Source organism: Eumetopias jubatus, unplaced genomic scaffold, assembly GCF_037043125.1.
Source record: "Eumetopias jubatus isolate StellerSeaLion01/CBP00866 unplaced genomic scaffold, mEumJub1_p1.0 scaffold_12, whole genome shotgun sequence".
In the NCBI taxonomy this organism is placed as follows: Eukaryota; Metazoa; Chordata; class Mammalia; order Carnivora; family Otariidae; genus Eumetopias; species Eumetopias jubatus.
The window spans coordinates 105,238,348-105,263,544 of record NW_028274818.1 but is presented as its reverse complement, the minus strand read 5'-3'; the positions used below and the strand labels follow the sequence as shown (position 1 = coordinate 105,263,544).

The 25,197-nt window shown below is 52.8% G+C and overlaps 1 protein-coding gene across 1 annotated transcript in view; it reads left to right on the top strand.

Moving 5' to 3' along the window:
- MYH16 (myosin heavy chain 16) overlaps positions 1-25,197 on the top strand; it is a 59,160-nt gene that overhangs the window by 5,571 nt on the left and 28,392 nt on the right. The window contains exons 5-23 of the mRNA XM_028088443.2: positions 229-325; positions 1,127-1,219; positions 2,255-2,318; positions 2,597-2,695; positions 4,075-4,178; positions 4,953-5,091; positions 5,454-5,722; positions 7,564-7,734; positions 9,177-9,356; positions 10,989-11,115; positions 12,045-12,103; positions 12,983-13,070; positions 13,832-13,949; positions 15,124-15,244; positions 18,793-18,929; positions 20,260-20,341; positions 22,759-22,932; positions 23,846-24,073; positions 24,578-24,682. Of these exons, the coding sequence (XP_027944244.1) occupies positions 229-325; positions 1,127-1,219; positions 2,255-2,318; positions 2,597-2,695; positions 4,075-4,178; positions 4,953-5,091; positions 5,454-5,722; positions 7,564-7,734; positions 9,177-9,356; positions 10,989-11,115; positions 12,045-12,103; positions 12,983-13,070; positions 13,832-13,949; positions 15,124-15,244; positions 18,793-18,929; positions 20,260-20,341; positions 22,759-22,932; positions 23,846-24,073; positions 24,578-24,682 (2,455 nt within the window). The remainder of the gene's footprint in view (positions 1-228; positions 326-1,126; positions 1,220-2,254; positions 2,319-2,596; positions 2,696-4,074; positions 4,179-4,952; positions 5,092-5,453; positions 5,723-7,563; positions 7,735-9,176; positions 9,357-10,988; positions 11,116-12,044; positions 12,104-12,982; positions 13,071-13,831; positions 13,950-15,123; positions 15,245-18,792; positions 18,930-20,259; positions 20,342-22,758; positions 22,933-23,845; positions 24,074-24,577; positions 24,683-25,197) is intronic.

Sequence of the window (25,197 nt, the reverse complement as noted above, 5' to 3'; positions counted from 1 at the left end):
GGAAATCTGCAGGCTGTGAATGGGCTTAGCAGGACATCGAGGCTGCACTTGTGAAACTGAGGGGGGGGGGGTTTCTGTGTCCTCAACCCCACCCCCCAACTGTCTGTCCCTGTCCCGGCTGAGGGATAAATCATGGCAACACTCAGCCTGCACCTTTTATTGCTTTGCTTCTCTGTGGCCAATCCCCTCTTCGTGTTTCACTAGTCTGCTCCTGTTTTCCACTTGCAGTGGAGAATCTGGTGCTGGCAAGACTGAGAACACGAAGAAGGTCATCCAGTACTTTGCCAACGTTGGAGGAACTGGCAAACAGTCCTCAGATGGAAAGGTAGGGCTGATGGGCACATTCAGTCTATCACCCCAGCCCACCCTGTCTGTCTTCAGGCACACACGGGAGGGCACACACAGGGGGGCACACACAGGAGGACACACACGGGAGGGCACACACAGGTGGGCACACACGGGAAGGCACACACAGGAGGGCGCACACGGGAAGGCACACACAGCAGAGCCCATGTGACCCTCGCAGCTGTCCCGTGGGTTTGGGCCATTTTACAGAGGAGTAGACAGGCTTGGGGAGAAGAGTGAAACCACATAAGGAGAAGGGGGCCACAGACGTGGGGTCCTCCTACAGGATGTATTCTACTGCCCCAGGTCACGTCCGTCCCCAGAAGGGCAGATGGCAGAATCGCTGGTGCTTGGCAGGGGAGAAAGGAGAACACCAGCTCCTCCTTCAGCTGCTTCCGCAGACCCTGGCAGCCCGGGGGCACAAGGAGCAATAGCTGGGCCAGTGGCATCTATAAAAGCCCACAAAGCAGAGGAGAGTTTGTGAGGAAGATCAGGGATGCCTAGGAAAGGGTTCTCAGCTCACTCAGGAGTCTCTCCAGCAATAGCAAAGCACGGAACAAGAGCCAAGAAGCAAGGCCTGTCATCTGCCAGGTGCCCCTCCCATGTCAGGGCCGCAGAGGGACAGTCATCAGGTGGTGGCCCTCTTCCCGGGTTCCTTCCTGCCCTGATTTCCAGGCCTCCCAAGGTCCTTCCCCTCCTGGCTCCTGGCTCAAAAGCCACAGTCCTTTGAAAGCCCTGAATCCCCAGGCAGCACCCAACCTTGTGTTTCTCTCTGGATTAGGGGTCCCTGGAGGATCAAATCATCCAGGCAAACCCTGTGCTGGAGGCTTTCGGGAATGCCAAGACCATCAGAAACAACAACTCCTCTCGCTTTGTAAGTGTGAGCAGCAGCAACGACAGCGGGCCGCGGGGGGTGGGGGGGGGGTGTCATCACCACGTTCCAGGTAAGGAAATTGGGGCCGATTTAAACACGCAAATGGAATGAGGTGAGTCACAGCATCTCCTTTCCAGAGATTTTTAAGGTCTTATCTGTCGGGGTCTATATCAAACAGAGCCCACGTCAGTATTTAAATCCAGGAGCTTGAAAGCAGAGACTTGGTAACACGGTGATGGAGAGGCTGAGAAGTCAGACGGGGGAGCCAGAGATTCACATCGGCTGGAAGCTGCAGACAACTCCCCTCATCCCTCCCCTCCACCTCCTCCCTGTTGGGAGGGATGCGGGAAACGTGCTGTTCCCCAGGGCCCTGGTGGATTCTGGAGCTAGCTCAGCCCTCTCGTGGGAGCTCCACCTTCCCACTACCTGAGGGCTGTCCAGGGAGGACAAATGCCCGGGCTTCCCTCCTGATTCCCAGTCTTCTGCTCAGGTCCCTCATTGTCTGAGCCAGTGGGCTGGCGGGGAGCCTAGGTAAACAGAGCTGGGCGAGGAGGAGGGGAAGGCAGGTGAGAAACAGAGGTGAGGGGCAGAGGGGCCAGGAGCAGCAGAGATGGAGACACAGAGACACCTATTTCTGGGAGAATTTACCAGTGCTTCTAGCAAAGGTCAGGGAGAGGGATGCAGTGTCTCAGTAGAGAGACTCAGGAGTGTGCCCCCTACACCCTCTGGCCAAATTCCCACCCTGCCTGCCTCTGAGCAGACTTCCCAGTGGTCCCAGCCCCTCCTGCCAGTGCTCCTCTCCCCACAAATGTCCACAAATGGAGCTACCCCACAGAACCTAAATTTTGCTCTAAGCCCTGTCCATCTTCTCTACCCCTCTGCATGGGTAGTCCGCGGCTCCACGTACAGTGACATCTGGCCCCGTTACGGTCCAAACAACGAGCGCCCTTGGAATTCATGGGGGCTGCCAATGAGGGACTGTGTTGCTCTAGAACTACCTGCATCCTCCCTCACGACCCTCTCCTCCCTGCTCAGGGCAAGTTCATCCGAATCCACTTCGGAACGACAGGCAAGCTGGCTGGAGCTGACATCGAGAGCTGTGAGTTTGGCCCGCTTGGGAGGGTTCTTCTGGGGCGGGACCAGCTACACAGTGTGTGGAGTCCAGTGTTGTCTCATGCCCGGGGGGCTGGCCCTGCTCCAGGGCTCCCCTCCGTGGGCAGTCAGGCTCCCAGAAGCTGTGTCCGGGGCAAAGGGTACGGCCCCCAGACTGGCTATGGCGTGGAGCTGTATGGAGAGGGGAGTCCATTGGCCATGGCACGCCGTACTCCAGACAGAATGGGACTGTATTTATGGACATGTTTGCATCTTCCTTTCCAGATCTCTTAGAGAAATCTCGTGTTATCTCACAGCAAGCCGCTGAGAGGGGCTACCACATTTTCTACCAGATTCTCTCTAACAAGAAGCCTGAACTCATTGGTAAAGATCTTTATGTCTGTCTGCCTGCCCCTTAACTTGCTTTGCCTCTTGTTTCAGTAACAAAAAGTGTCCTGAGGACAGAGGGTCCAGGGACCTCTCCCCACCCCCCGGTGGTTCTGCAGCAATCCCTTTGAGTTACATGCATAGGTTACAAGGAACTTTCTCAAAGTTCTACTCACATCCCATCTTCACGACGGCCTCGTGAGACTTAACACCACTGTTGGCCCATACCACAGGTGGGGCGTTGGAGTGCCTGCAACTCATGGCTGAGACACAGACCTGGAGAATGGGGCTTGGACCTGCTGCCTCTGGGCCCAATGCTGCCTCTGGGCCTAATGAGCAGAGTATACTCACTCACTCACTTAGATGTTCTTGTGCAGGCACCAACCTGCTCAACTGTTCATGGCAGACCTGCTCAGGGTATAAAGTCAGTGGGGGAGGTGAAGACTCAATCTTCCACATACACACCTCCTAACCCTACCAGAGACTAGGTACCATTCCCCACTCACAGCTGGGCTTTATTTGCATCAGACACACTGTCCTTTTTGATTAATGGATGGCATTTTGAAACTGGAAGACTTCACATAAAAAGCAAAGCAAAACACCATCAACTTCTTGGTTTCTCTGGAGTAGCAAAAGATCCGGTAGCCATGGGCCTGCCCTCCCACATGGCACTAATCAAGGCAGCTGAGTGGTGGTGGCCCCCTTGGATGGAGCACAAGCTCTCTTGTCTACCACACTCCCCACCAGGCCTTATTACCTCCCTGACCCTAGAACAGGGTGACAGCCAACATTTATCTTCCTTCTCGGTTGGGCTCTAGTTTTTCTCAACAGTAGAGATGAAGGAACATGAACATATTTCTCGCACCCATGTCTCTTCCCAAAGTAGAAAAACAAAGATAGACCAAGAGAGGCACATGAAGAAAAATAGAAGTGGGTATATTCCTTTGTAAAAGCAACCATATCCATGCATATTATGTGCAAGTGATTGTTGCTGTCCATTGCAGACATTATGTTACCTCCTGACTTAGAGTATAAACTGTTCTTTATAGGACAGAGGAAGGAGAACGATATGAATTAACTTATTCCAAAAGTATCCGCAGGGGGCCCAGTAGGCTCCAGGTACTGGGCCAAGTACTGAAGGACACAACCAAGTTGCTGAGACCCTCTTGCCGCCCTAAAGCTCATTGTGTGTCCCATTCAAGTCCCTCCATGACTCTGGGTGATCCCAGACAGACCCTGTCTTATCCAGCTCTGTAACCCCACGATGCCCACCATATGCCGGGCACAGGGGAGGCATTTAGGGATCCAGCTTAAAATGGAAAGAGAAGGAAACCACATGTCACTCAGCTGCCAACCTGCTTTCCTGCTCCTGGCAGAGACTTTGCTGCTGGTCCCCAACCCTAAGGAGTACCACTGGGTGAGCCAGGGCGTCACGGTGGTGGAGAACATGGACGACGGGGAGGAGCTGCAGATCACAGATGTGAGTGGAGCGGTGTGGCTGGCACATGGCAGGGAGAGCCAAGACAGAGACTGTGGGGGCCCTGCATCACTGCCACCAGAATTGGGGTGGGGGCCACCCCGAGTGGCCGGGCAACAGCCCAGACCCTCCCCTGGAGATCTCTGATGCTGCAGCTGGAACTTCTCTCCAGCCTGTCACAGCAAGTGGAACCGAACCAGGATTCCATGGAACTGAAGGGGCCATGTACTCCCGCCTGGCCAGAAGGGACCCTCCTGTCTCCTCAGTTCCCGCTGCACCCCGTCTCTCCTCCTACGACATTGAGCACCTGTAACTTCTGTTAGGGTCTGACAATAGAATTGATTCCTGATGCGCCCCCTTTGCCTTTCCCTCTCCTGGTTCCTAGCATGAAGCCTTAGCAGTAATGATGATGGTGAGGATAATGCGACTTCCCATTTGTTATTATGTATCAAGTGCTATGTGTCAAGCATTGGACTAAACATTGACACATCATTCTGGTTTATTCTTATGACCACCTATGATCCCCCTTTTGCAGATGACTAAACAGAGACCAGGGAGGGTAAATAAATACAATGACTACATTGCAGAGCGTCTGGTCTGAGCCCCTTGGAGGGAAACTGACCTGACTCCGGGCCAGGGTGTGTCTGATCCCCAGAGCCCACGCCTGTACCACCGTGGCCACCGTGGCCCACAGGTGCCACCCCCACAACTGCAGGGCCACGGCTCTATTCTGTGGAATGAGAAGCCAGGAGTGTCTTGCCTTTCTCTTCCCTGCAGGTTGCCTTTGACGTGCTGGGCTTCAGCCCAGAGGAGAAGGTCGGTGTTTATAAGCTGACAGGGGGCATCATGCATTTTGGGAACATGAAGTTCAAGCAGAAGCCCAGAGAGGAGCAAGCTGAAGTGGACACCACAGAGGGTAGGTGTTTGGCTGGGGCTGTTCATGGAGGCGGCAGCCAGTGGCAGGGGCTCACGGCTCTCTGAGGCTTCATGGACATTTCGGAGACATGCTGTAAACCAAGAATGTTCCTTGGACATCCAGACACTGATAATCTCAGGGAGATGTGACAGAGCCACGATTTTGGTTTCTATGCTCTGCTTTGCCACTTGACCTTGAGCGAGTGTGGAAACCATCTCAGACGTCACTTTTCTCATGGGCAACACGGCGTCTCTGCCACCTTCTCCTCCCTCCCTTCCCTAACCACAGTAGATGGTGCTGGGTTTCTCTGGGGTAAGGCGTCATGTTTCTCTCATTCACCTGCTTTTTCTGTCCCTACTCAGTGGCTGACAAAGTCGCCCATCTCATGGGTCTCAATTCCGGGGAGCTCCAGAAGGGCATCACCAGGCCCCGGGTCAAAGTAGGCAATGAGTTTGTGCAAAAGGGCCAGAACATGGAACAGTGCAACAACTCCATTGGGGCTCTGGGAAAGGCCATCTATGACAAGATGTTCAAGTGGCTGGTGGTCAGGATCAACAAGACCTTGGACACCAAGATGCAGAGGCAATTCTTCATCGGGGTGTTGGACATCGCTGGCTTCGAGATCTTTGAGGTGTGCCTGCCCTGGCATTCTGTTTCTGCTTTGGGGTGACCATTTTCCTTTTAAAAGCTACTTTTCGCCATGGTTCTCTTGTTTCTCCTCTTGGACCTGGGGCAGGCCAATCTCAGTTGTTTGCTCTTGGGTCTCTGACTTTTGGCATCCAGAAAGTTCCATCTTCCTTTGTATGGCACCAAATCATAAAGAAAGGGGTGAACATACTGGATAGAATGGGTGGCGTGCTAGAGCCGGCCTGTACTGGCTCGTGAGGGCCGATTGTTGAGTTTTCAGGAATTTTGTGATTCAGTTGATATCATGTTGATACATGACATCATGTTGATTGATTTACACCATGGAAATCGGCCAACAAACACGTCAAATCAGGCTCCTTCTTTCTTTCTTCCTTCCTTCGTTTCTTTCCTTCTTTCTTTCGTTTTTGAGAGAGAGAGTAAGCTGAATTACCAGCACAACACTGTTAGCCTCCCACTTCTTTCCTACACAAGAGAGACTCAAGGCTCCTCACAGACTGGTGTTGTGGGTCAGGAATATTTTACCTTTGTAATTGGAGGCAGCATGACTAGGAGTCAGTAGATCTGGTTCTGGACTCAAGTTGGCCCTCAACTAGCTGTATGGCCTTAGGAAAGTAGCTACCCCTCTCAGAGCCTCAGTTTTCTCAACTCTAAAATGAACAGGCTGGAAGAGATGATCTATAAAGTTCATTTCACTCCACCATCCTATTATTTTAAGATTTCCACTGGCCCCAGATAGATTAAAAAAAAAAAAAAAAAAAAAAAACAGCTTGGCCCGGAGGCACCTGGGTGGCTCAGTTGGTTGAGCGTCTGAGTCTTGATCTTGGCTCGGGTCTTGATCTCAGAGTTGTGAGTTCAGGCCCCAAGGGCTCCATGCTGGACATGGAGCCTACTTTAAAACACACACACACGCACACACGCACACACACAACAGCTTAGCCCAATTTCTTTCAGGCTCTCAAAGGTTAATTTGACTGCTGTCTACAGTAGAATCATTTAATTTCATAGGCAGAAGGAGGCTTAGAGTTTCCAAACTGTGCTCCCTGGCATCCTGGGAAGCCACTGATGGCCAGCAGTGGAGGGCCTAGGGGAAAGGAGGATGCTCTGCGCCAAAAACAGAGTGTGTGCAATAAACAAACAGGGTTCGAATCCCGGCTTGGCCACTTCCAAGCTGTGTGCCTCTCTTTCTCCACCTGTTAATGGGGACACTACTCATTCTTGCCTTGTAAGGTTTTGAGCAGGTGCAGCTCACTCAGGGTCTGACACAGGGGCGGGCTCTGTGATTACAATGGCACCTCTGCTTTAACCTATTTTTCATGCAGCTGGAGCATGAGATTTCATTAAGAGAAGGCACTCTCTGATTTTTTTTTTTTTTAAGGCTTGTAAACTCCTCAAACCCTTTCATCCTACAGATGAGGATAAAAAAAAAACTGCACACAGAGAGAACTGTCCCAAGGCACACAGGGGGTCAGAAGCATAAAGCCTCTCAAATGATTTCTATCCTGGAAAGAAAATGATTCTTTCCACAATGATGTCATTAACCACACAAGGTGGGATCTGAGGTTTGGGCCCCGCTCCCCCACAACCCTGCTCTGCAGGTGCTAAGCTGCTCTGGGCCTTTGCAGGGGAGGGTAACCGAGAAGGGCTTCTTGCAGGGCTGATGGAGGACTGCCCGGTGGTCAGCATTCAGGCCTCTGGGGCAGCACCTGACAAGAGCTGGCCCTCAGTAAATTTGAGCTCGGCTTGTGCCTCAACCCTCAGTCCTGGTCCCAGGGAGGCTCTGTCTGGGTCCTGGCTGACGCCCCGCTCTCTGCCCTCCCACTCCAGTTCAACAGCTTCGAGCAGCTGTGCATCAACTTCACCAACGAGAAGCTGCAACAGTTCTTCAACCACCACATGTTCGTGCTGGAGCAGGAGGAGTACAAGAGGGAGGGCATCGAATGGGTCTTCATTGACTTTGGCCTTGACCTACAGGCCTGCATTGACCTCCTGGAAAAGGTAACCTGCTGCTCAAAGGTGGGGCTGAGAGAGAGAGGCCAGGGCTCTGTCCGGGCTGTGCCTCAGATGGGGATTTCACTGGGGCCTGCGGGGAGGTGGCACTAGCAACATTGCTAATGACCTTGGTTGGTCTGGCCTCTAGCTTCCTCTCTGCAAAATGGGTATGACAGTGTTGCCATGACCACTGTTAGTTGGGCTATTGGACGCCTAGAGTCACTGGCTCATCCTAAGCTACCATATGTGCATGTGTGTGTGTGTGTGGGGGGGGGGGGGTGATGTAGTACACCCATTTCACAGATGGGAACATTGAAGCACAGAGAAGGGAAGTAACTTGTCCAAGGTCACACATCCTGTGAATGGCAGAGTCAGGTTCTAACCCAGGCAGTCTACTGGCCACCCCTGTAAACACACCGTAGGGAACGTTTTAGCAAAGGGCCTACTTCAAGAATATATATGGTTTGATCAAATGCAGAAAAGGGATAGAAAAATGACATTAACAGGACAGATGACAGAATCTGAACAGTCTGCTCATAGTATTGTAACAATGTTAATTTCCTGGTTTTCATTATTTTTACCAAAGTTGAGTTAACATTTCGAGAAGTCCGATGAAAGACACGTAGGAATGCTTCGCACTCTTTTGCAAGTCTAAAATTACCGTGAAGTAAAAACTTAAAAAATAAAGGAAAGAAATAACAATATGTTGTCTCTGAGGCTCAGCCTAGGGGCCATCATAAAGAAGCTATCAGCAAGGCGGCCAGGGGTTTCTGATGTGAGACCAGCCTTAACCTCCCAGGAAAAAAGTCTCCAAAAACAGGCTGTGTGTACAATCCACCTGTCCCCTAACACCTACAAACACCTCCCTGTCCAGCTGTCACAGAACCTGAAATGTCCTCACGTTTGAACTTTGGGGTTAAGCATTGCCCTCTTCCAGAAATCTTCCTTAGAAATCCAAACCCTCCATAGTTTGGGGTGCGGGGGACAGCGTTTGTGAGCTCCCTCGTTCTGTGAGAAGAGATCTAGAACCATCTGTGGCCCCTGGTAGCCAGGAATGTCCTTGAGGGCAAGAGCGGATAAGAGAGTTAAATGCAAAGAGAACAGGGGTCACTGGCTTTACCATTTTCCTGAGGGCCAAGACTGCCTGGCACCACTGTTTGGGAGGGATTAGCATTTGGGGAGCTATGTAGCCCCTTCTGACCTCCATCTTTCCGTCTGTTAGAATCAATGAATTCTAGCCTCTTGTAAGTCTGAATGGCCTGGGCATTTGAAGACCAGACTGTGGAGCTACTGCACCATTACCAGGGCTCCTTGCCCACAGTTCTGCTTCCTGGCCAGCCACCTGGGTGTCTGGGGCACCCCTCCCACTGCCCCCAGGCCAACACCTGAGTGGCCCCCTTGGGGTCCTGTGGCCTCCTGTAACGCCATCCACCGCTCTTCCCTTCTAGCCCATGGGTATCTTCTCCATCTTGGAGGAACAGTGCGTCTTCCCCAAGGCCACCGACGCCACCTTCAAGGCAGCCTTGTACGACAACCACCTGGGCAAGTCCAGCAACTTCCTCAAGCCCAAGGGGGGCAAAGGCAAGGGGCCCGAGGCCCACTTCGAGCTCGTCCACTATGCAGGCACCGTGAGTACCCCCTCGGTGCCCCCTGTGGCCACCTGCCTGCTGCATTCGGCTCTGGCTACTGTAGGTCCTTCCTGCCCTGCCCTTCCTGATGCTTCCTGCTTCTAACTAGCACGGCCGCCATATAGCAGGGTGATCGGCTCAGTGAAATGACCTCTGACTCATACTTCCTCATCACTTCTCCCTCTGAGATTTCCAAAGCAATCCAGGGAGCAGACCGCCGTTGACGCCCTCAGACCCACCAGGGCCACACCATTGTCTACAGCCCTTGGTTTGACGGCTGAACTGAGATCTTGGACAGAATTTCCAACACTTGCAAAAAGAGAAAAGAAATGCCACGAGCCCACCAATTATGCCCCAATTGATTAACTTCTTGCTCTGGCAGCTCGTGGCCACCAAACCAAAAAAATGACATCTCTGGAGTGGCTTTTTCCACTCATGACAAACTTAGTCCTTGGGGAAGAGGGAGTTAAGTGCCGCCAGGACTCGGGTTCTATATGAATAATGGATAGGGGAGACAAGGTTTGTTCAGCCAGCTTTTAAGAATGAGTTTCGTTTCCTTGGGATTGCAGTATTGCCGTAAATGCTGTCACCACCGGCGTTCGTCGAGCCTCTGTGGGTTTAACTGCAGGCAAACAGCAGCCTTAGAACAGAGCTGTCAGGAAAGCTGCTGTTGGATTGGGCACTGGGGCCAGGAGTTGATGATCTCATCAACCATAACAATGCCAATCACTTGGAAAATGAACCGTGCCAATGCCTAGAGCAAACGGCGGGTTGGGAGCCTGACTGAGGTCCTCTACCTCACCCCCCTCGATGAAATGAGAAAAACTCCGTATTTGTAGCAATGGAATGTTCAAAGTCCAATGGGGCCTCTGCACCGCTAAGAAGGCTCTAAAGTAAGGGCCGGGGGTGAGGAATGTCTATATGCTATATAGGAGAAGGAAAGCCCAAAGGTTTTGGCTTCTTACCTGCTTCTCTCAGTTCCTCATGCTCAGTGGGAGAATCTGAAAAGCGCTTCCTCTTTGCCTCTCCAGCTCGGGTCATGTGGCAAAATGGGAAGCAGAAATTAATGAGGACTGGGAGCCCCCAGGTCTAGATGGATGGAGCCCCCCCTTCAACCAGGCAATGGCCAGGGGATATGCGCCCTTGAGCAAGGAGAGACCAGACACCTGTGTAGGGAGCTCTTCATGTAGCTCGGGATTTTGCTGGTCAAGGCCAGTCACTCACAGCAAGGGCTGAGCCTGGAAGAAGATCAATCCACCTGGGTAGAAAAAGAGCCAGAGGTCAGGCAGGCTCAGAGTAGCCAGCAAAGCAAGACATGCAAGAGGAGGTCACAGCCTGACAGAAAGTAGCTAGAGAGTCATGGTTTGTTGGAAAAGCTCGGAGACAGGGTGGCCTAAACAGGGAAACTGCAAATGCCCAAGGAAGCAGATAACAGGGACTCCACCTCATACTGTGGTTCAGGGACATCCCAGGACTCCAGAAAAGGTCAAGAATGGAAGCCGCCAGAGATGGGGTTGAAGGTTGGTCCTGGGAGCCCAGAGCAAGCTGAGCTGTAGATAGAAGTTCTGGCTGTGGGACCTGGAAGGCAGAGTCTGGACCTGAAGGTAACCACTGGCACTTGCCCCCCTCCAGGTGGGTTACAACATCACTGGATGGCTGGAGAAGAACAAAGATCCCCTGAATGAAACAGTGGTGGGCTTGTTCCAGAAATCATCCCTGGGACTCCTGGCCATTCTCTTCAAAGAAGAGGAAGCTCCAGGTACAGCTAACCCCTTGTTGTGTACAGTCTCCATGGGCTGATGCCCTTTCGCGACCAAAATGGAAATAAGGAAACAAAACTCTCTTATTCGACTCTTGCTAAATGGATGAATGAATGACAACTTGCTTGAGGTAGGCCATGGATGATGGTGCAGTGGAGAGATGCAGATGCATTCTGGGAAATTCCATCAACTGAATTGATCGCTGGGCCCGTATCACCTGTAGGTGGAGCGATACTGCTTTGGAAGAGTTGAGGCCCAAATGCTGTGTTCTTATTTTCTGCTCCCTGTTCTCCTCTGTCTGAGGCAAAGGCCAAGCCCAGCCCTGGGACACACTCCAGGGTGGGAGCTGTCCAATGTGGCCACCACTCAGAGGGGCAAGAACTACAAATTTCCTCGAATTCAGAGATGTTTTCACCATCAACATGCAATTCCTCCAGATGGTCTGTGGGCTCCTCTTCCTTCCCAGTCGAAATAGTGTGTCCCCTTGTGTAGCCCTAAATCGCAAAAGGATACACACTCTTCTGAGAGCATAACACCCCTTTTGACAATTAGGCCACAGTCATCCGATTCATGCATTTCCTGGTAGATCTCCCTTTCCTGGTGTGAGGGCCCCACCTTAGTTTGTCCCAAGAAACGCCCCCCCCTTTTTTTTTGAGAGAGAGAGAGAGAGAGAGTGCAGGGAGGGGCAGAGGGAAAGAGAGAATCTCAAGCAGACTCCCCGTTGAGCATGGAGCCCAACACAGAGCTCGATCCCAGGACCCTGAGATCATGACCTGAGCCGAAACCAAGAGTCAGATGCCAACCAGGCGCCCCCCAAGAAAAGCCTTTTTAAACCAGAGAATGCATTTCCTTGACAGAGAACACTTAATAGGGCTGACTGTCCCCATGCTGTGTTCTGACATGAAACATGCTTGTCTTTCTTCCTCAGCTGGAAGCAAGAAGCAGAAGAGAGGGTCTTCCTTCATGACAGTCTCCAACTTCTACAGGGTGAGTGTGGGGCTGCCCCACAGGCCACTTTACATCCAGTGAACCCTCCCCTCCATCAAACCCTCCCTTCTAATGGTGTGGTGGTCTGCCTGCCACCTCCCAGCCCAGGACAGGATGATTTCATTTCTATGCCTATGGCTGCCACTTTCATTCGAGGAGTTTGCTTCCTTCTGAGGGGGGTCACAGAACCACAGGACCTGAGGGCAGAAAAGACCCTTAGAGATGGTGCAGTCCAACCATGTTATTTCAGACTGAAATCCAGAGAGTGGTATCAATGGACATATCAGTGCCTAAGATCTTGAGCCCCAGAGTTGGCTGGCAGATCTTCTGGGCTGATCACAACTTCTACAGATTTGGGGCATGACTGGGGACACATTCCAAAGTGCAGAAGGGCAGCCAATAGGGAGATGTTGCACGAAGAAAGATTTCAGTATTTCCCAAGGATCTAGCTGCCCTAAGGCAGAGCGGGCTGCCTCATTAGAGGTACCCAAGCAGAGGAGGAGGGACCATCCAGTGGGGAGGGTAACAACAGGCAGGGGTTTGTCCTCACAGGCATACGATTCCTCCCAGGACTGAGACTCTATGATGAGCCAGCCCTGAGTCAGGAAGGGCCCTGCTTACTGAAAACTATGTCACCTTGGGCAAGTCCCTCGGAGAGGACAGCCACGGCCCAAGATGCTATCCATTATGATAGTCCGTAGCCCTAGGTGGCGGGTGGGTACTGGGGAAGAGGCTGCTGTGGCAGAAGAACTCAATTTGATTTTAAATTTTAATTTAATTAATTGAGCTCTAAATAAACCCCTCTGCTGAGCATGGGTGTCCTGCAACACCAATACTGAGCTCTACTCAGTCCTTCTGTTTTGTTTTCCTCCATCCCAGGAGCAGTTGAATAAGCTGATGACCACCCTCCACAGCACCGCTCCCCATTTTGTCCGCTGTATTGTCCCCAACGAGTTCAAGCAATCAGGTATGTCATGGGGCTCTGTGAAGTTAGTGTCTGCTCAAATGAAGTCCCCCCCCCCCCCCGCTTTACAGAAGTTTAATTACTTTTGAAATATGAAGTACTGTCTCTCTTTTTTTGCCTCCTTCTCCTCTCACCAATTTTTTCAAACTTGGACAATTTTGACACACCAAAACAATAACAATTAATAAAAATAGCTAACATTTGTTGAGCGCAAACTGTGAGCCAGGTATGAATTAAGTCGACTTTTAATTGCCAGGGATGACTGGGGCAAAGCAGGGCACCAAAGGATCCCCCCCAAAATGGATCATCCAGGGTTGCCTGGGTTGCTCGGTTGGTAGAGCATCCGACTCTTGGTTTTGGCTCAGGTCATGATCTTAGGGTCCTGGGATTGAGCCCTGCATCGGGCTCTGTATTCAGCACAGAGTCTGCTTGTCTCTCTTTCTCCCCCTCTGCTCCTTCCCTCACTCGCACACTCTTTCTCTCTCTCAAATAAATAAAATCTTTAAAAAAAAAAAATGGATCATCCAAAAGTCATGTTCTAGCTGCTTTGTAAAGCAAAAATCATGTTCTGGCTGGGTGGGCACCAGCTGGAAGTCACATTCAGGGGGGCCTTTGGGTCTTGGCTGAACTGTGGGGCCCCCTGGCAGTGATGGCGGGAGACTGGGGTTGACGACACAGATGCTCAGTTAGCTTTCTGCAGTGGCAAGGAGTAGCCTGCCCCACCAGAGAGGCCTGACAGCATTCTGTGCCCACCCCTTTGGCAGGCGTGGTGGACGCCCACCTGATCATGCACCAGCTGGCTTGTAATGGAGTCCTGGAAGGCATCCGTATTTGCAGGAAGGGCTTCCCAAACAGGATGCAGTACCCAGAGTTCAAGCAGAGGTGAGTGGTGTCTCCCTGATACCGTGAGTCTACAGTTCTCAGTTTCCAGGGACTAATTGAGAAATATGGTCCTGTTGTCGCAGACGCTACACCTCACAGCAGATACCACCGCACTGCCATTACTTTAGTATGCTTTGGCCTGACTTTCAACTGCCAGAACCTGCATTTCTTTGCCTGAGGGCCTTCTCTGGCTCTGGAGCCTGCTTTGCTACTTGGCAGCTGAAAGTCTCAGGAAGTAATGCCTCCCCAGGAGAAGCCCTCAACCAGTGACTGAGGACGATTGGCATGTAAATACTTCCAACTTCCTCACCCTTCTTGGTGGGCTAACTAGGAGGCACGTTCTATACTGGCTTCCAGATAAGGATCTAACAATAGGCTCTCCAGGTTAAATTTTTTAAAATAATAAAAATTTAAAAGCCCTGATTTGTAGTGTCTTTGGATTTCCATGGGATAAACACTCCCATGGCTGATTTCGAGCCATCAATGTGACGTCACTGAATGACTGAATGTGGGTTGGGAAGAGATGCACACAGCTGGCTCTTGCAGGTTCCGGCACACCACTGTTCCCAGTGTCCCCCAGTAGCATTAAGCCCCAGCTGCCCATTGTGATAACTGGTCTGATAACATGCCTCTTATTGACTTCCCTGACCCCCTTCCCAACTCTGCAGCCCCCCCCCCCCCACAAATAAACTATTTGCACTTGGATCCTTGTCTCAAGGTCTGCTTCTGGGGGAACCCAAACTAAGACCTCCACCTTAGGCATTGTTTTCCTTCTACCCCCTCCCTGCTAGAACAAATGACCACAGATGGACGGAGCAGGACAAGTCACTAGAGGCCATCTTGTCCAAGCCCTCTGAAGGCTCTAAACAGGGAAGGACCTGCTGGCAGGTCAGGAAAAACAGCGCCTCTCCTATGCCTGGAAGGAAAGATCAGGAAGGAAAGATTTTGGTGTCTTCATTTCTAGGAGCACCTGCCTCCTCCTGAACTCCTGACCCACACCAACGTTCGCTCCCCAAGGCCTCCTGTCAGTACCACTCCACGGCCTACCGTGGCCATCCGTAAAGCAGGTCTAACCCTTGACTCCGAGGCCATCGCAAAGATCCGCTGTGAGGATGTGCTTCCTGAGCTACCAGCTTGGGCACGATGATGACTGTCATTGTCTCTCTCCCACCAGGTACCAAGTGCTCAACCCCAACGTCATTCCTCAGGGATTTGTAGACAACAAGAAGGCCTCAGAGCTGCTGCTCGGGTCCATCGACCTGGATGTGAATGAGTACAAAATCGGGCACACCAAGGTAGGGTCTTCCGGTGGCACTCCCTCCCTATGCCACCCAGCCTTGTCCCCAGAAGGTGGGCTTCAGGAGGTGAATTCCAGCTCGGCCACTGACCAGCTGCCTGCCTTGGGGAAGCCTCCCCCCCCCCCCACAGCTGCTGAGAGCCTCAGTTTCCTCCTCTGAGAAAGGAGAGCTGATACAGCTGATCTCATGGGATTTGGGAGGTGATTAGCAATATTGTGGGTGAGAACCCAGCTCAGACAGGTACTTAATAAATGATAGATTATTTCCTAGACCTGTATGAGCCCCAGTCAGAATCAAGGTCCTGGGTTTGACTGGGGCATGAAGCTGTGTGTGGTGGGGGGTGAGGTCTGAGAGTGAAGCACCATAATCCCAGCCCACCCACACCGAAAGCTCCAGGCCTGAGCTGGCAGGTGAGTCGGTGCTGACTCAGAGAGGCTGCCCGATCCTAACTCACAAGGCCTGGGCTGCCCTGTGTCTGTCCCACTTCCTGGCCCTGCAGAGTCCTGTTGGGATCAGCAGGGCCAGCCAGGCTAATGGTGCGAGGTGTCCATCTACAGCTGCCCAGGCAGACTGCACCCCAGCATGACAACCAGGGTGATCCAGGAGGGGTCCCAGCTTTGCATTCAGGAGCATCAGGCTCAAAGCCTGCCTCTGTATAGCCCACAGGCTGGAGCGCGTGGATGCTCCAGGCTGTGTGTGTGTCCCACACATCTGGCCGCTTAGCAAATGCTCAAAGAGCACCTCCCATGCCAGGTGCGGTTCAAGGCTCTAGGGATACGCCAGTGAACAGAACAGAGTCCCCAGCTCCTCGGAGCTTGCTTCTGGTAGTAAGTGCTGGCAGAATTGTTCACGCTGCTGTAGAATCTGCCAGAACTATTGGCTTTGGCCTCCTTCACAATTAAGAGGTGCTGTGTACAGCTAAACTGACTTAGAGGGACACTTCAGGTTTTGTCAGAATCACTGAATACCAGCTGCTTCCCCCACCCCCACCTTTGAAGGATGGGAAACTCGAGGAAGTGGGGACAGGGGCACGGAGCTGATGTGCCCAGTTCCACAGAACTAGGCGGGAGGGAGCAGGCCTCGGGCCCCATGACGCCGCTCGCGGGAAGGGGAGCTGGGGCTGCCGTTGCCAGCATGTGACACAGCCACTGGCTGGGCAAACGGACTGCAGTTGGCGGTTGTGCAAGGGTTGCATTGGGAACCTCGGGTCCAGATAAAGGCCTGGGGATTCTGGGGACCGCTTCGCTCCCCGAGGACCGGGCAGGCTCTGGTGGCAGAGGCAGAACAGAGAACAGGATGATTCTGCCTGTCAACTGCGTCCCTTATCCCCATCATGGGCGCGTGTGGGCCCCAGGCCCAGCCCCGTGCTCACCTCACTGCTCCTAAAAGGACACACCTCAATGAGCAGCCATTGTGAAACATCAAGAAACATTTCATGAAATCAAGCCCAATGTCTCAACCCCATGATGGCTAGCTCTTTGGGTTTTTGTGGGGGCGGAAGGTAAGGCGAAGGAGCATTCTTTTCCATTCTTCTCCGGTTGGTATCCGTAGCACCCACGTGAAAGGTTAGCTGGGGGCTCTGCTCCCTGCCCCGACATGTGGAATCACAGACCCTCGGGGCTGGGAGGACTCAGGGTCCTGCACTCCCACTGAACGGGAGGAGAGATCAAGGCCTCCCCAAGGAGAGTGGCTTGGCTAAGGTCACATAGCACATCCAAGGCAGGCCGACGCCAGGTACAGTTCTCCTGGCTCCTTCTATCCTTCTAGAAGTTTCTATCATGTCCTACGTGAGGCCTATAAAAAGATGTTACATTATGAAACATACTAACAATAAAACAACCACCCACGAGCCCACTTAAAAATCCAGAACTTCATCTTTGCATCTCTTTCCTCTCTTTCCGCCCCACCCCCAGGAGTAACCTTTGTCCTGAATATTAACCGTCCTCCTGCCTTTTAAAAAACAGTTTTATCACACTGCATCTGGCCCCGGGTTTTGCCTGGTTTTGAGCTTCATGGAAGGTTCATACTTGATATACCCTTCTGTAACATGCTTCTAACACTTCATTGTACGTCCAAGATTCATCTTTGTTGTTTGGAACATGACATTCATTCCTCATCATTGTCATACGAGGCTGCCTCAGAGAGCCACGCCACAATTACCTTTTCTTCTCTCCTTGGAAATTGATTTTTTTCAGAGTTTTTTTTTTTTTAAGATTTTTTTTATTTATTTGAGAGAGAGAGAAAGCACCAGTCAGGGGAGGGGCAGAGAAGCAGACTCCCCGCTGAGCAGGGAGCCCGATGCGGGACTTGATCCCAGGACTCTGGGATCGTGACCTGAGCGAAGGCAGACGCTTAACCAACTGAGCCACCCAGGTGCCCTGGAAATGGATTTTTTCCCCCCTGCAGTTATTAACAATGCTACTTTGAATATCTTTGTGCATGGTCCTACATAGGGGTTTCTCTAGAACAAAATTCTCGGCCTTGGCTGTACGTTAGAATCCTTTTGGAGAGAGATAAAAATACCAATGCCAGAGCCCCGCCCCAGAAATTGTTTGAAATCACCTATGTCCAGGTGTCAGCATCTTTCCAAGGTCCTCTAGGCAGAAACAACGTGCAGCCAGGGCGGAGATCAATATGTTAATGCTGAGGAGGCTAGCTGCCTGTTTCAGGGTGTGCAAACATTTAACTTGACAAGGGAATGCCAAACCACTTTCCAAAACTGTTGTACCAACTCACCTTGATCCACAACCTTGCCAACACTTGCCTTTTCGGAAGTCTTAAAAGTTACAGGTGGAGGGAGGAGGGATTGCCACCTTAATTTGCATTTCCCTGAGGTTGGGTCTTTCCTGCTCTTTCGAACACATTGCAAAGCTGGCCCTGTTTTCCTGGGGATGTTCCCACTCACACATCAGAGCTGGGTGCCCGAAATTGTGCAGCATTGGTAAAACCCTGTATCCTTTCTACAAAGTCGACCCCACCCCCGCCCTCACTAGCCCCTCTTCCCACTCCCAGATCCCTGGGGGACCGGGACGGTGCAAAGGCTGTTTTGCATGGTGGTAAAAGAAGGCAGGCCCCTTGCCACCCTGGCTGCTGGGCAGTCACCATAGCAGCGAAGATCATGAATATCTATTACCTTTCACTTACAGCTTCGCAGTTTATACAAGACTTTTCCACCAAATATCTCTGTCTAATTCTTATAGCAACCCTCAGGGAGGGATCAACATCCCCATTTCACAGATGAGGAATTGAGGCCCTGAGATGTGAGGAGACATGGCCAGGGTGACCCGGCTAGGAAGTGCAAGGCCCACAGGAGGAGCCAAGGGCAGGGGGAAACCAACGCTGGGGCCGGCAGTGGTCCTGCTACTGGTGGTGTCCAGGCTGGGGCCAGCTGTTCCCAAGGGGCCTCAAACCGCCAGCCCCAGACTGGCTCTCTTAACTTTCAAGGACCTTTCCAAACCTCTGGTGCTTGAATTTAAAACTCCCCGCCAAGTGGCTGTCACCGGTGATAGCTGGGCTATTTTTAGGTGAGTGTGTCTTTCCCCTAGGTATTCTTCCGAGCCGGCATCCTGGCTAAGCTTGAGGACATGCGGGACGAGCGGCTGGCCAAGATCATGACAATGTTACAGAGTCGCCTCCGGGGTTTCCTTATGAGGATTGAGTTCAAGAAGATGCTGGAACGAAGGTAGCACGCTCACAAGCACCAACGGGGCAGGACCACGGAGGCCACGCTCACCCACACGGGATGACCAGGGACCCCGCCACACACGCAGCCCTCAGCTCCATTAGCGACACCGGGCAGTGAGATGATGCCAGTGTCTTTGCCGGCCCCAAGAACCCTGTTGGGGGTCTGTATTAGTTTTCTAGGGCTGCCGTAACAAAGCACCACAGCCTGGCTACCTTAAAACAGTGGAAATGTATTTTCTCCCGGTTCTGGAGGTCGGCCCTCTGAAATCAAGTTGTTGCAGGCCACACTCCCCCCGAAGCTCTAGAGGAGGATCCCTTCTTGCTTCTTCCAGGTCCGGTGGCCCCAGGCGTTTCTTGGCTCGTGGCCACATCATTCCGATCTCTGCCTCTTTTTTTGCAAGGCCTTCCCTCTGTGTCTGTGTCTCCACGCCGGCTTCCTTCTTTTTATATGGACACCAGGCATCTTGGGTTAGGGGCCCCCTTTCTCTAGTATGACCTCTTAACGTAAGTACTGACAACTGCGAAGACCCTATTTCCGAGCAAGGTCACACTCACAGGTACTAGGGGTCAGGACTTCAGTGTTTCTTTTGGGAAGGGACACAATTCAACCCCTAACAGGGACCACCTAATATAAATCCTTCTCCTACAGCCTACCAGTCACTGCCCCTTATTATCCGTGTGACGATACTGTGACAGGGATGTGGTAGGGCCGGCGCCCCATGGAAACTGAGGCCAGAAGGGTGAAGGGCCTGGCCCCGGTTCATGCGGAAAGAGTCAAGCCTAGAACCCAGAAGCCCTCACTCCAAGTCCTTGCCCCTGGAATCATGTTTCCCAGCGGTCTCTCTAAAACCAGCCTCAGAAAATAGCTCAGGCTCCCCTGGCTGTCCTCTGGTTGACTCTGGCTCTTTGTTGTAGTGTTAGTCATGGCATTAGTAATAATAACAGTAATGAGCAGGTAACAGCAGTAATGAGCTCCTGATATCCACCAGGCCCTCTTCAACCCTGACTGAAGGCAGGGACCCCAGTTAGGGGCTGAGGGTAGGACAGCGGCCCAACCCAACCCGGGGCCTTGGCAAACAGGAGGTCCTCAGTAAGTCACAGCCCGGTCAAGGTACCAGGGACAAGGAGGCGGACTCCAGAGACTGCAGATGGATAGGATGCGGAGAGTAATGGGGGGTTTCCCGCGAGGGATCAGAGGGAAGGGAGGCGTAAGAAGAAATGAGTGGTCTGTCTCGGCCTTGTGCTGTCTGGGAGGAACTGTTCCATCAGGGAGGCCGAGCCCCGACACCTAAGCTTTAATCCATGAGACACCGGCTTCCTTTTTGCAGAATCGGCCTGAAAGTCATCCAGCGGAACACACGCAAATTCCTGGAGCTGCGTTTCTGGGGCTGGTGGAAGCTCTACAATAAGGTAGGGCTCGGGGGCCAGGCCAGCCTGCTGCTGTGGGAGGACGGGGGGGCCTTGGGCCTGGGTGGGAGGCCACAGGATGCTGCAGGCAAGGTCCAAAAATGAGTCGAAGGAGGAATCTAGCCTCCTTCCAGACAGGGGTGGATTCCTCCCTGAGGAACAATCACAGTGTGTCTTCCCGCCTCACCTCCTCCCTCAAAGTAACAACCTGTTAGGATGGAGAGCCTCCCCCTGACACACGCTACAAAAAGTGGGCTTGGGTATCAGCACCTCTCCCTGGGCATGTTGAGGCATCTTCAACTTCTTTAGTGAAGTCCTCAGCTTTAGAGCTGGAGTGACCTCAGGAAATCATGGGGTCTGACCTCCCAGTTCTCAGGTTCTTCCAAGACAGCACAGAAGGCAGTGAGTCAGCCAGGTGTTGGGGCTGCAGGACCCCCAAGCAACCAGCCTGCCCTTAACCAATGCAGGAGGCCGTGAACCATCCTCCTGATGCAGGTGGAATCATAGTGGGTGATGGTGTCCCCGCCCCAGGCCACCGTTCAGGGGGGGACAGCACGAGGAGGCTGGATGCAGGGCTGCCACATTCAGGACCCGGGAGGATGGAGGATGGTGATGTCTCAGGGGCCATGTGCGGGGGGGGGGGGGTCCTCTCTCTGGCCCTGCGGCCCCCATGGCTTGTGCAGAAGCTTCTTTCCCCTCCCCGTGGGAAAGTGCTTTCTAACACAATCCTGGCCACGTGTTCAAAGGAGGGAGAGTAAGTCCTGCATCTCCAAAGGCACCCACACAGGCCAACCCCCTCGAGGGCCTGAGATGGCAGAGGAGTCCAGATGAGCATTTCTCAGAGTTCAGCCATCACCGCTCGTTTCCCCACCTGTTCTATGATGGACCTTCTTTCCTTGTGTCAACTCACTTTTTTATTTTGAAATTTTTATTTTAAAAGGAAACTTTGTATCCTTATCTGCTTTAATCTCATCCTAAGCAAGCATTATCCATTTTTAAAAATTATTATTTAAAAAAATGATTCCTTCCATTTCTTATTTTTAAAAGTTATTTTTAAAGTAACTATGTAACGGTGAATATCAAAGGTTTCTATGCAATGCCCAATCTATCTCATCTGCCCTCTTGGTATTGGCACTGCCCCCTGGGAAGCTCCAGACCAACAGCCTTTAAGATTCTTTCAGGCGGGACACCAGTTGTCACAGACGAGGAGACAAAGCCCGGAAACCCCCGTTCTTTACTAGAAAGTAAAACCACTAATTAAACACGGTGGAGCAAGGTCCTGTTCCAATGAGTAAAAGAGTAAAATAAAATAAAAATCCTTTGCTCTTAGTTTTTAATTAGGCTCTAATCTTATTTAAGCCAGATAGGATGAATCAATGGGGGAAAAAACACATTGTGGGAGGCTTTCACGGAATGAAAAGGGTTACGTAGTTGTGCGTTTACCTGGACCTGCCACCATGCCATCCCAGGTCCTTACAGCCCAGGCTGGCAACGAGGCGTCCCTGTCATCTTCCAAGAGAGGTGATGCCTTCTTCCAAATCCATCTCCACGGGGAGTTTGCCCTCTGGAGAAACGCAACCATTGGTCAGGAAATACCCTGAGAGCCTGTCCCGCCAGCTCTGCTTGGAGGGCACGAGGGAGATTTTCGAAGGGCTCAAGGTCTAGCAGGGCAGAGGAGTATGAGTGGAGGGAGCTGATGGACCCAGGCACTGATGCAGGGTAAGAAGGGCCAAATGCGCAGACAGGGCCGGATGGGTGCAGCGGGTGCTGCCGAGGAGCAGGTACTCCCGGCCAGCTGAGGGACAAAGAAGGCCCAGCCCTACGGAGCCGAGAGCAAGAGGGGCAGCGGCCACGAGGCACGACGTACCAGCTGAGCTGGAGCGGGGTGAGTGAGGCTGGGTCGTGGGAGGCCCGGAAGATCATATAGGGGAAGAGATGAAAGAAGTAAGTGAGAGAGACACTAAGAATCTACACATGACAGAGAGATAGAGGCAGAGACACTGAGAATATACATAAGCAGAGATAGAGAGATAGAGAGACAGAGAGACAGAGAGAGGGAGGAATCAGTAAGGGAGAAAGGCAAGGGAAACCAGAGCTTGAATTCAGCCAGGGCTCCCAAGCACACACAATTTACAGAACAGATGTAAGCACTGGGCGTGGCTAGATGCCAAAGGAACTCGGTGTCTCGTAGGGTCAAAGAGCACCCTGAGGATTGGTCCTAAGCAAGGATGGGCCTTCTCTGTGGAGGCTAGGGATGCTTTTGGGGATCTGTGGAGGGGTTCCACCTCACGGCTGCAAGAGCTGCTTTCCACCCCAGTGGGGGTGTGAGGTCCCATCTGAGGCAGAGCCCCCACAGCCCACCACCGAGCCCCTGGCAAAGCCCATGCCCCTGACACAGTAGGGTGTTGCTCACCACTCAGGTCAAGCCGCTCCTGAATGTGGCTCGGCAAGAGGAGGAGATGAAGGCCAAGGAGGAGGAGCTGAGGAATGCCATGTCCAAGACACAGGAGCTGATAAACAGGGTAAAGGAGCTGGAGGAGAAGATGGCCACGCTCAGCCAGGAGAAGAACGACCTCACCATCCAGCTACAGGCCGTATGTGGGGCCCTGGAGGGCAGTGGAGGGAGGGAGCAGGAGCTGGGGGCCCTGGCAACTACCGGAATCCCCAGGGTCACTGAGAGTCAGACCCAGGGAGGGAGGGAGGGCTGGAGAGCCTTCTGAGAAGCCGTGTACGAACGAGATCACAGCGGTAGAAAACCACCCACTGATAGAAGTACCTTCATGGGCTCTACCCCCTTATGCCTCACAATGATGATTTCCTGCACTGTGCAGACAAAAAACTGAATTTCAATAATGTTATGCCATGAACCATACGTCACACAGCTGGTCTGGCTCCACTCTGCGGCCGGTTGTCATCCTACACCACACCCCATCTCGGGAAGACCCCAGTGGGCACCCAGATTGTCCCTCTTCTGCCCCTTCCCGTCCACTTGACCTTTGACAACCCCCCCCTCCTCTGAATATCAGTTCCCTCATCCCTAAGCTGTAGCTTATGGTAACATCTGCCTGGCTTGCCCCTCAGGGTTGTTATAAGGAGGAACCGCGGATGGGAAATGGCTTGTTAACACAAAAGTGCTAACTCAGCGCTGGGAGCTATTTGGGCGGATGGCCCAGGCCTCACTGACAGATGGAGGCACAGGCACATCCGGGCTCAGCAGATGGGATGGCAGAGCCGGCACTAGCAGTGCGGCGCCGCCTGAGTGTCCTCCCCTTCTCCTGGACCACCTCTGCTAACAACACCTTAACTGGGATCTCGTGAAAATGCAGATTTAAATGCAACAGGTGTGAGGCCTGAGACTTGGCATCCTAACCAGCTCACGGGTGATGCCGCTGGTGGTCTGGGGACGGCACTGCTAGACGATGTTTTGTCGCACACATCGCGTGGGGCTCGGAGCTCATGCCTGGACCCCTTTGGGACCCCTTTGACGGGCGCTCGCTCTTCCGCCAGGAACAAGAGAACCTGATAGATGCTGAGGAGCGCCTGACCCAGATGATGAAGACCAAAATGGAGCTGGAGAGCCAGATCTCAGACATGCGGGAGCGGCTGGAGGAAGAGGAAGGCACGGCGGCCTCCCTGAGTGCCACCAAGCGCAAGCTGGAGGGGGAGATGAGCGACCTCAAGCGGGACCTGGAGGGCCTTGAGACCACACTGGCCAAGACGGAGAAGGAGAAGCAGGTGAGGAGGCCCTGGAGCCTGACCACACTCCTCGCCAGAACCGGGAAGCCCATGGGGGTCACACCTAGAGTCCCCACTGTAGGACTGCCCAGGACCCTCGCCATCAGCCACATGGGGCTATTAACTTAGCTCGATGCAATTTAAAATGTGGTTCTGCTGTTGAGCTAGCTGCATTCTGAGGGCTCAGTAGCCACACATAGCTGGGGCTACCATGTCAGATGGGCAAGTCTGGTGGGGCCCGAGGGTCTAGTCTCTAAGACACCGCTGACACCTGAGGACTGGGCTTGAATAGCAAAGGCCTGAACTGGTAGCTCTCACTGATCCCCTCACCCTAAGATTCTGACGTGGTTGGCTGGAGTGTGCCCTGGGCCTTGGCATTTCTCAGGCTCCCAAGTGACTCTGGACCATAGCCAAGCTGCAGGGCCCTTCTCTCAGAGCAAGTGCCTCCCCCAGGGGTGTTCCCAGCCTTAAGGGCCTGTCTCTCTCTCCCACCCCCATTTCCAGGCCCTGGATCACAAGGTCCGCACCCTGACTGGGGACCTCTCGCTCCGGGAAGACTCCATCGCCAAGCTCCAGAAGGAGAAGAGGGCCTTGGAGGAGCTGCACCAGGTAGGCATCGCCGGTTTGCCCTTGGCAGAGCAGGTGGAGCTCAGAGACTGGAGACCCGGGTTCAAATCTTGGCTTTCCTGCCCCTCAGCTGGGGCCCGTAGGGAAGGCACAGAGTCTCCCAAAATCTCACGTTCCTCATCAGTGAAGTGGGTGTTGTCGTATGTTATTGCTGTTCTCCCAGGTTTGTTGTAAGTGGGGTGACCCCATAATTTATCACCCAAACTAGGACAGTTTGACAGTCCCAGGTGCGCTGGAAGGCATGGTTCCCAGACTCACCAGGATGAAGTGAGGTACACAGACGTGCCCTATGAGTAACACACCAGTGAACCCTGATATAGCTCGGCAACAAAGGGCATGAGCTCTTGTCATGGGGAGACCCACTCGAGTGTTATGGGCTCAGGGTCCTGAACGCAGAGCCAGCTCTGACCAGCCACCCGTGCTGACCAGGGCACAGACCACTTCCTAGCTCTGGAGACACAGGTACCAAGAGCAAGTTGAGGCGCAGAGCCAGACAG